Source organism: Meleagris gallopavo, chromosome 4, assembly GCF_000146605.3.
Source record: "Meleagris gallopavo isolate NT-WF06-2002-E0010 breed Aviagen turkey brand Nicholas breeding stock chromosome 4, Turkey_5.1, whole genome shotgun sequence".
In the NCBI taxonomy this organism is placed as follows: domain Eukaryota; kingdom Metazoa; phylum Chordata; class Aves; order Galliformes; family Phasianidae; genus Meleagris; species Meleagris gallopavo.
Window position 1 is genome coordinate 59,885,505 of NC_015014.2, and position 10,758 is coordinate 59,896,262.

Genomic DNA, 10,758 nt, shown 5'->3' on the forward strand with positions numbered 1-10,758 from the left:
TATTGTTTATTGATTTGTTATTTTTGTTACCTCCATATTTTATTTTACATGAATTCAGATACCAGATAAAGGTATAAAGAGAACTGAGATAAACTTACATCTTCCTGCTTAGGGAGAATGGGAGTGGAGCTGTGTGAAACATGCAGTCATGTGTTTATCTGTACTGCTATTTCTGTCCTTTGATGAAAGTTGTGAGTTATGTAGAAAGGTCCACACTAACCCCATTTAAATAGAAGTCAGACATGATCTTAAAAAACAGTGCAAAGACATCTTACAACAGTCCTTGGATACCCTCTGAAGCATGCAGGTAGGGTTATGAGGTGATTTGTGGTGCTGGTCATGCAACTTTGCTTATAACCTCACTCAGTTGCAGATTATGGCCATTAGCTTCCCTAAGACCTTGGTGAATTCCCCCTTGTCCCTGAAGACAGCGAGGAATTACTACATCTGTACATTAGAAGACTCATTGGATTTTCTTTTTGGAGTATTGAATTTATATGGCAAATGTAGAAGTGTTGAAAGATAAAATCTGTATAAAACTAAATATCCTATTTAGTTATTTTTATGTTTTTTATTTTTACTTATGTCTGTTTTACTTTCACTAGGGCTTTTCACTGAAATTTAATTAGTATTCTAGCTCCAAATACTGTTTTTTTTGTGTGTGCGTGAAAGTGTTCAGGAAACTATGTTGACTTATTCTTTAGTCTGACTGCAGAGTTGGCTTGGCAGGTGGGAATCTGAATTCTGCACTCACTAAAAAGAATACACCAAAATTCTGAAGAACAGTAAGTTATTTGGAAAAAAACACAAATATTTTTATTCAGTGTTTAAAACCAAGAATGCTAGTTTTCCAGAAACCTCCATTAATACTGTCAGGTTTCTATATCCTCTTTCCAGATTTTATTAACACTAAAGCACACGTGGTAGGGATAAGCCACGGCAGTATTTGCGTTTAAAAATATATGTATCTCATGGCTTTCATGGAATATGGTGGGACTCTATTTTGTCTTGGTTTCTGTCTCCGTTCATTCACTTCCTTGTAAACTTTACCTCTCCCACTGCTTTAAGTATGCAGAATATAAAATAATCTATTAAAAACAGTTGCTTGGTAGTTAAATTGAGTTGGCTTTCTCAGTTTTGCCATATGTAATGGAGAAAATAGCACTTATGAAATTAGTGCCACCTATGACAGTGTAAGTAGTTGGTGTAGAAGTTAAATACTATTATTTAGCGGGTAGTTGTAGAAGAGCTTTTGCCTTTTTGTAAGAATGTGGATTTTTTTTAATACCACTTGAGCCAGTATAAAAAAATTTACAGTATTTGCTTGTTTTGCAACTGGAAAATAGTATTTTCTTCACTGTGATTTCTATCAAATGGTACAGCTGTGTGCATGCAAATCAAGTAATTGAGCAATTTTGTTGGATTCATCAAGAGCGTTAAGTACTTAACTCAGTTTAAGCAGATGCTCAAATTCTTTGCTGTCTTGCTGGCTTTACCTGTAAGCATGCCGCAGGGGTTGAATATTTGAATATGAAGTAAGTAGTACCTTTGCAACTCTCACCCTGCAGTAGTAAATTTTCTTAAATGACTTTTTGATGACTTGTCCAAGAACTGCTCATATACAACTGTGTGAACAACTGTGTTTTCAACAGTTGTTTTAATACGGTACAAATAAACTGTCACAAGTCTATTTTTCTACATGCAACTCATTAAAATGGTCATAATGTAGAGAAAGATATATGGTACTATTTTCAAAACTGTGCAGGGATTAAGGGAAATAAAATGTCATGCAGACTCTCAAGTCCCTCTTAATTTAAACTATACTTGTATGTCATGCATCTATAATGTTAACTGGCATTAAAATGGTTATGAGTTTCAGTATTCTCTACTGTAGTGGAGGTAATGGCAGTTGGCTGTGACTTGCTAAGTCATGTAGTTCACAGTCATCTTGCTATTTGAGTGAGAAATTGACATTTTACAACAGTGCTTGTTTGTTATCATGTCTTCATTAACACAAAGCTGTACCCTGCTATTTTTGTGCTGTTATATTATGTCAGGGAAGAATATGCTTGTATGTACGTAATAGACTAAAACAACAGTGTTTTTTTGTTTATTTTTGTATCATTTTTATGTTACTAGGGCTGGTGGATTGGGGCTTAATTTTGTTGGTGCCAATGTTGTTATATTGTTTGATCCAACGTGGAACCCAGCAAATGATCTTCAAGCTATTGACAGGTATGTTTTCAAAATGCATAACTTGGTCTGTGTTCTTTTCTTCTGTTTTGTTTATGTAACCTGGTTGTCCAGCTAAGATTTTCTTAAAGGAAGGTCTGATTATCCAGTTCATTTTTTTACCTTTGATATTCTTGTTTTTAACCCTGAATTTCATCTTATTTTCTATTTTATTTTTATGGCACCTTTTTAGCGGGTTCCAAAAAATATTTTATAGTTTTTGTAACTTTTTGTGATCTCTTAAGAACAAGTGCATATGTATAGCCAGATGACATTTTTCCTATGTTTTTCAAGGCAAGTACATTGTAGTGGACCCTAGTTTGAGTGATGTTATGAATTCCAGATTCCTTTAAGAAAAACATTTGTTTATTTTTTTTACCTCATCCCTGTGTAGATGAGTCTTTTACCAGCACTCCCTTTCATGTCTGAAATTATGCCATTCTGGAATATTTCTAGGAATTTGCATGTTTTTTTTCAGGCTCTGACTACAAGAGCCTGTCCCAAACTCCACTAGGAGTTCAGGACAAACATTTGAATTGCTGAAGTAAAAGAATATTGACAGCCTTCAAAATTCAGTAGATCTATATTTTTTTCATGAGCAGAAATGAACTTGTTTGTATTGTCCCATCCAATTATATAATTCTATTTTCAAGTTTTTCTGATCTCTAAAAGAAATTTATGTGCACTCATATATCAGAAATAATTGCTATTGGAAAAGACTGTCTTTGAAGAGAAAGATCACATAGCCATAAAATGGTTTGTCCCCTCATGAATTTTTGAAAATGAGGTTTTGAATATAATCTATTAGAAGTCTCAGAATTCACTATTTAGATACTTTACTGCCTGTCTGTTAGTTGTTTTTATGATGTTGCGACTTGTAAAGTGCTTTTTAAGAAAGAACAGACTGCTGCAAGTAATTCATGATATAACTTGTATATATAATGCAAATACAGTAATGTCTTGTGCAAGACCAGATGCAGGTGGAGGAAAAAAAAAGACCCTGAAGAAATACTGGAGGTTTTCTCAATAGGTAAACATTGTGATACAAGGCATGAAACCCTTTGCAACTAAATAGACCTGAGAAGAGAAACAGAAAACTAAAGAAAAAGGAAAAGAGAACGAACTACTGGGAAAATGAGGAGGAGAAGGAGAAAAGGCATATGGAATTCTGTTTTTTTTTTAAATCAAATTGGTTTAGAGTACTCGTTTTGTTGTAATGGTGATTCTTATTTTACTACCATAAAAGCTCTTTTGTTCTTTACTAATTAAAAAATATATATTTTTTAATAATCCATTTCTTTTTAATAATCCATTTAATCTATTCTTAATAATCCATTTTTTTTATAATCCACTTTTTTCTGCAGAGCTTACAGGATTGGTCAATGCAAAGATGTTAAAGTGTTTAGACTGATATCCTTGGGAACTGTGGAGGAGATGATGTACTTACGGCAAGTTTTACAAGCAGGTAAAGTTCAGAAACTATTCAAATCAGTATTAGTATTGAGGAAAGATAAGTAGTCAAGATACAGAGAGTTGTTAGTAGTTTCTATAGCAGATTTCTGTTATAACAGTGAGGTAAAAGACTGTAAAGATATCTTTAGTATTCTTATACTATAAAACCAAGCATGTTCATACTCTACCACTGTCTATTGTATCAACATCTGCCAGAGAAATGAAAGCAAGATAGGAATTTCTGCCTTCTTCAATTGAGGATGCGTATATGACATAGATGCCAGGAAATTCTAATGTATTAGTGGAATAAACACTTCTGAAATCTCTTGTGTTGCTCTGTTTTAGCAACTTCACTGTGCAGTGGTTGGAAGTGAAAATGCTAAGCGATATTTCGAGGCAGTGCAAGGATCAAAGGAGCATCAAGGAGAACTTTTCGGCATCCATAACCTTTTCAAACTTAGGACTCATGGGTCTTGTCTTACTAAAGACATCCTGGAGGTGTGAAGTCTTTCACTTTTGCTTTGCAGTATTTGTTTTATGTTATTTCTTTCTATTTGAAGTATTTTGTCGTAATTTCAAATGGAAGCACTTTATAAAACAGAATGGTGAAACTGAAACAGTAATTGTCTGTGTAGTAGACCTCCTAATTTCTCTCTGATTTATGCCAGAAAAACTCCTCTGCATGAAACAAACAATAAAAACTTCATGCATGGATAAGTTTTATTCATCAGTCAGCTTAAACTGACCTTTCAAGCAACAATTCCCATTGTAAAATATTGTTATATTTATATTTAAGCAAAAACTGCTTAATAAAATATATTTTATAAGGCTTTATTATAAGAAAAAAGTACAGGAAGGAGATGTACAACTGAGACTTTAAGTTTTAAAAGACTATTGGCCCAGTTCCAGTGCAAATCCATTTTAAGTATGTGTATTATATATATTTCTTTCTATTCTGCATCTTTGTTGCAACAAAGTTTCTTCTTGGAATTTTATTCTAGCCTTTTTTCTATCTTTCCTTTTATATTGTTCAATTCCAATACTATGAGGTTGCTCTGAAAGTAATGCCTCCTATGTTACTTTATTGGCTCGTGATATTAGAGATGGATGTTGGTGTTGTGACAGTAGAAAATTGAACCTTCCCACTGATAGTTTGTTACATTTTTTTTTGTCATGTGGCAGATTGCAGCAAAGGGGAAGTCTGACAAAATGGTGATGTCTGACATGGAAATGCTTATGGAGCAAAACTGAATTCCTCTGTAGGGAAAAAGTGGCAGCCATTGACCTTTATTGACACTTGCTGAATGTTTATGGAGACCAAACATGCAAGCACAGTGAGGTAGTGAGTAGTGTATTTTAGCAACAATGCCAGTGGTTGCTTCTGCTGGTGCATATTTTTACAAGCATAGCATGCAGGCTCCTCTTGGCAAAAATGCATAGCTAATGGTGGTACCTATGTTGGAAAATAGTGTTTTGTAGATGAGAATTTGCTGCTCTATTAAATAGTATTATTGTGTTCTTTATTATAGTTTCCATGGAAATAAATAGGCGGCATTACTTTCAGAGTGATGTACATATGAGGAGGCTGGAGAGAAGCTTGTGCAATAATAATGTGCAATAGCAGTATAAGCATACCATGCAAGGCAGAAGAGTAAAATGAAGACATGACAAGATGTGATTTGGGGATATTTAGCTCAAATATTATCTAAATAAAATATGAATTATAATATGGCATCTAATATGACGATTGTAGCAGCTGTTCTGCTGTGGAAAAAAAAAAATAATTCAAAAACAGTGTATGCATAAGATGCAATTTTTGCAGTATGTAAGTTGTCCTGCAGGTTATGGGTTGAGTTGAAACAGCAGAAAATTTATTGTCAAAATGCAAAACCTTTTCTGAGGTTTGGTGATTGTGCTTTTGATACTTATACCTCTGTAGTAAAAATTATATATGTTTTTTTTTTTTTTGCTAGGCTTGCCTTCATTATCTTGAACAGGTGCTGTTTTACTTACATATGTATTTTTTCATTCTTTTAGAGGGAAGGACAAGTAGAAGCTGGAGTCATGACAGTGACTACTTTGTTAAAAGAAGAACCTCCTCAGAGCAGTTCAGAAAATGTGAGATACTTTGTGGGATACAAAGCAGAGCATGAAAGTCTGTGTAGTCTAACACCAGCAGTAGTATACTGTGAGGCTGGTAATGCTTTTGTCTGAGACTGCAGTTGCCATGTTTTATTGTCTGTTTGCCCATTGTTTTACTTATTTTGAAGCATTAAATGTCCCACTTTTCTGTATTTAAAATCGTGTATTCTTAACGTCTGTCATTACAGTATTCTGTGATCTTTACGATACTTAGGTATTGTCATTCTTAATGAAGGTTTCGCTAATATACTATTACAGAGCAACTTTATTGACTGAATAATTGCTCAGTAGTGTCTTAAAACCTGATACAACATAAAAGCCTTTTGACCAAGAAGTTATTTGAGAATCTTGCACCTACTATTTTTTGGAAGATTTTTGGTTACTTAATTAAGGTGGGGAATGCAGTTGATGTATGGTCATGGCCTTGAAATGGTCTTAAACATAAACTTTTTTAGTGTATGTTAAATACTTCCTTGTAAGCAAGGTTATATTGATTTTAATTTGTAAAACTTCTCTGCATGGGCAGAAGTTTGTATTTCCATTTGTCGTATTTTTTTGTCACAGAAATACACAGTTTTGGAGCTGTATTTTCTGTGTGTTAAGGTTGCCTCAAGGTAATTTTTGTTAAATTTCAGTGTGCCCCAAATAATTTTAGAGCAGAGTTTTAAATACTTGTAGCTCTTTTAAAATGTTAGTAACCATATACAAGGAGGTTTGCCATTGTGCTCTGATGTATTCTTAAAAAATATCTTTGCACAGTATTAATGCATGCATCGTGAGGTCACTTTTCAAACTTTTAAAAGATGAAAAGATGCAACAAACTTTGAAAAAAAAATACTGGTGTGGATTGGGAAAACGGAAGTTGTTTTAGCAGTCAGAAGTATACTTTATCTGAAAACATAATTTTTTATTGTTATCTTCATTATTGTTCTGCTTACGACTTTGATCTGCCAAACTTTCCACTATCTACCTGGTGTAAGTAATTGTTCCTTTTTTTTTTTCTTTTCAGTGTGAACAACCAGATTGTGGGGGAACTAGAGGTCCTTCAAGCACTAAAGCGCAGTTAGAGAGAGAAGAAACTGATTTTCATGATTATTTTAGTGATGATGATATTCTGGAAATTTCCATGAAAAAAACTAACAGAAAGAAGTCTTGCAGTGCAAATAATTTAATGATAGCAAAGAGACAGCTTTCCTTAGTGCAATGTAGATTCTCTAACTTGTTGCAGAGAGAAACTGAAGCTACCAAAAGAAGTGGTAATAATAATGACTCTCACCATTCAGGTTCTGATGGCCAGGCTATAAGAGCACGTATCAACAGCAAGTGTGATTATGTTCAGAAATATGAAAGCTGTGTGCATATTTTGGAGCACAGGAAAACTGCTCAGTTACCAAATGGAACTGATAAACAAGACATGCATAAAGCAGATTGTCTTGTTTTATCAGACTCTGAAGAAGAGGTGGACAGAGAAAATGAGGATCTATGCATTTCAAGGCAAAGTGATGTAGTAATGGAAACTGAAAGCAGTTCTGAAGAAAATTGTGATGTCATCTTTCCTACCCAATTTCCAGCAGGTCCCCAAGCAATGCATACTAAAAAAATTGAAATACAGACTACAGGATCTGAAAATTGTGAAGAGTCACTAAAAGAAAAAAATGAGTTTGTACTTAAGGAAGAATGTAGACAATTTCATAGTACCGAATCAAATTTCAGCAAAATCATGTCTTTTAAAAGCATGAAAAACAGCGCAATAGATTTGAAAGGTGCAAGCGACATAAGTGATGAGTCTGATGATATTGAAATTCCCTGTCACTCCAAGTCAGGAAAGTTAAGAACATTTAGCTTCATGAAAGGGAAACAAAGGCATACACAAAGCAATGCACTAGGCAGATTCTCAAAATCTCTGCCTCAAAGGAAGAAGCCTTGGAAGAAAGAAAGAGGAAGTGATTCTCAGTATATAGATGAATTTTCATCCTTTGAAGATAACTTACAGGTTGAAAAAACTCATACTCGAGAAAAAAGCTGTAAATGTAAAAACCAGAGATGCGGAGTTCAGGTCAGATCTAAAATGCTCCATCCTATTCAGGATGGGATGCGCACCATTGCACAGATGAAGTCTGGCAATTATGCTGTGCATAGGAGTTATACACATGGAGCTCAGTTTGACCATCAGAATCAAAATGTGGAATCAATGGACAGATATTTAGGTAACTAATCACTTAACTTCCTTGTTTTTTTGTTTTGTTTTTTTTTAATCTTAAATAGTAGTGTCTCTGCTGCAGATTAAGTTCTTCCTTCTATATATCATTTTGTTAAAATAGACTAATAAACGCATTGTTAACTTACTTAATAATGTCTCTGTTGCTCTTTTTACCTGTTAGTCTAACTATTCTATCTTCCAAGGAAATGGGCTTCTCTGTAATATTTTGTTGAATATTTACTTGTCTGTTGAAAGATGCTAAGATAGATGTTTAATTAAGAATTCACAAATTTAAATACTTAAACTATAAAAGTCTGGACTGGGATGGTATGGATTTTTTATTTTCCTAAGTTTTTAATTGTGTGTGACTTGAGAGTTTGAAGTACCATGTGCAAGATTTCATTTCATTATTGACTTATCTTTAAACACAAGTATTTTAGCCATTAAACAATAGATGCTTTGAAATTTATTCTTTCTCTATCTGAAGAAGCCCCGTAATGAAATGGCAGCAGTAGCATTAAACTATCTGGATAAAGTTGATGATTGTTCTTAATTTAAGAGAGCTGAGAAACCTAGTGTTGAATGAAATTGTAGCAAAAGTTACAAGTTTCAAATAAAACTTAATGATTAATTAATGGTAGTATCTTTCTTGAGTGTAACTGTGTATCTTGAGAGTTTTGGAATAACCAAAATCTTCTATCTTTTTCATCTGATATATCAGATGGGGTTCAAGAAGTGGCGTATGTGCACTCAAATCAGAATGTGGTTGGATCAAGCAAGGCTGAGAATCACTTGAGCCGGTGGGCAATGCGAGATGTATTTGAGTTGAAGCAGTTTTCCCAGCTCCCTGCTAATATAGCAGTCTGTAGTGCCAAGGTAAAGATAAATGTTTGGGAAATGTTTTTCATTCTATTTGTATCCTCATTTTTCATCATAAAAAGTCTAACAAACTTGTTTTTCTGTTAATGGCCACCATGAATGCTCAGTGTCACTGGACGAGGAGGAGGAGGAGGCTCAAATAATGGTCCAATAAATTACCTTTGTGGGTTTTTTTGTTTTGTTTTCACATTAGTCAGCTCTGAAAGAGTTGAGAATTGTGCAGCATAGTACCCTCTGTGTGATTTTTGTGAGAGTAATGGTAGGAGTAAAGACTGAGTAGTATTTGTAATCAGATTCTGTGCCATCTTGGTGTGATTTGAAACTTCAAAATCTTCAGTTTTAGCTAGATCTAGTGAACAAAAATTGTACTTTCCACGGCACATCTGGGAATCTCTGTGGCATAGAAAGTCAAACGCAAGTCAGATTGAAGCTTTTCTTTTTCTTTTTTTAGGCTGGAAACATGGTTGCTATAATGTGTTAAATTAATGGTCACTGTAGGCTGTCCTTAATGTCTGAAATATAAAACTGGAGTTCAGTGAGAGTACTCTTGCAGCAAAATACATATTTTGTGGTTTTCATTGGTCACGCATTTTGTTTAATTACATGTGGAATACATAAAGTCCAGAATAAATTCAGGTATAGTTTGTATGGTTTTCTTCTTATTATATAATAGTTTTAATCTACTCTAATTATCTGGACACTTCGCTGTTGTTTGCCTTGTGATAAATATTTGCAGTATTCTGGGCTGATTAACAACTTAAGGCACAGACATAGAATGAGTAATTGATGGATATGCAGTTCAGTCTTCACAAACATTCTGACAATCATTACAGAAATGACAGACTTTGTCATTTGGAGTGTTGAACATCTGCAGTGGCTAGAAGAATTTCTTCCAGTGTTGCTGATGTACGTAATTAGTTGAGCCATTAGCAGGGATTTTTACACTGGAAAGATCAGACCAGACCAGCCAGTAAAAGTGAAGCCTCTTCAATTGTAGCACATTTGCATTAGATTGTCCTTTCTAAACAGAAAAGCAGGTCAAAAATACTCAGGAATACTGTGAAAAGACGCTTATTTAATGACAGTGGCTGGCAACATAAATAAAATCCAATATAAATAAATTAATACTTTTAAGGGACTACTTTGTGCAAGTGTCTGTTGATCCACATATCTCCAAAACTATTTTGAGGGAGTTCAGTTGTGTTGTTTGTGTAACTTACGTTCTATTACCTAAAGTTTGTATGACTTACAAGTATCGTAAATTAATTTATTTTGATTTACTTGTCAATCAGTTTAAGGCATTTTGGAAGCAACAGTAACAGCAGTTCTCTTGGAGACCAAATTAGGCAAGAAAAAAAAAACATATCAGTAATTATGGAAAAGCTAGCCTCTTGATTTCATTTGTTTGTCTTACTTTGACATGGAGGCATTACTCTAGAAATATTCCCTAAATCACTGCCTTTTCTTAAATGTGAATCTTGGAATTCCTTGTTCTCTACTTTGAGAAAGAGCCATTATAGACTCATAGAAATCTTTGAAAAATTATCTACCTAAAAACTACTGCTAATATTTTTCTTTCTTCATTATTTTAATTTCAGAAGATGTTCCCTGAAAAACATTCCTCTGAGAGAAACATCAGTGTTTTTGTTTCAGCCATCATCATTTTTCATTTGTTTCTCGTCGGTTTAAGGCAGAACATATCTGAGCAACTAATAGTTTTGTCCTTTAAAAATTGCTGATTTCAAGTAGAATTTTTTTTAAATTAAATTTAACAGATTAAAATGTTATTACATGGAATTTAAAACAATTACACTTTATTTTTAATATTACATCACTATCTTAGAGAAATAATT

At 33.8% G+C, this 10,758-nt stretch overlaps 1 protein-coding gene across 1 annotated transcript in view; it reads left to right on the forward strand.

The window, feature by feature from the left end:
- LOC104910843 (DNA excision repair protein ERCC-6-like 2) overlaps positions 1 to 10,696 on the forward strand; it is a 21,179-nt gene extending 10,483 nt beyond the window's left edge. Inside the window, exons 2-8 of the mRNA XM_031553288.1 lie at positions 2,087 to 2,235; positions 3,597 to 3,723; positions 4,030 to 4,182; positions 5,722 to 5,802; positions 6,836 to 8,033; positions 8,748 to 8,902; positions 10,504 to 10,696. Coding sequence (XP_031409148.1) covers positions 2,087 to 2,235; positions 3,597 to 3,723; positions 4,030 to 4,182; positions 5,722 to 5,802; positions 6,836 to 8,033; positions 8,748 to 8,902; positions 10,504 to 10,644 — 2,004 coding nt within the window. The 3' untranslated portion in view covers positions 10,645 to 10,696. The remainder of the gene's footprint in view (positions 1 to 2,086; positions 2,236 to 3,596; positions 3,724 to 4,029; positions 4,183 to 5,721; positions 5,803 to 6,835; positions 8,034 to 8,747; positions 8,903 to 10,503) is intronic.
- Positions 10,697 to 10,758: the final 62 nt, after the last annotated feature.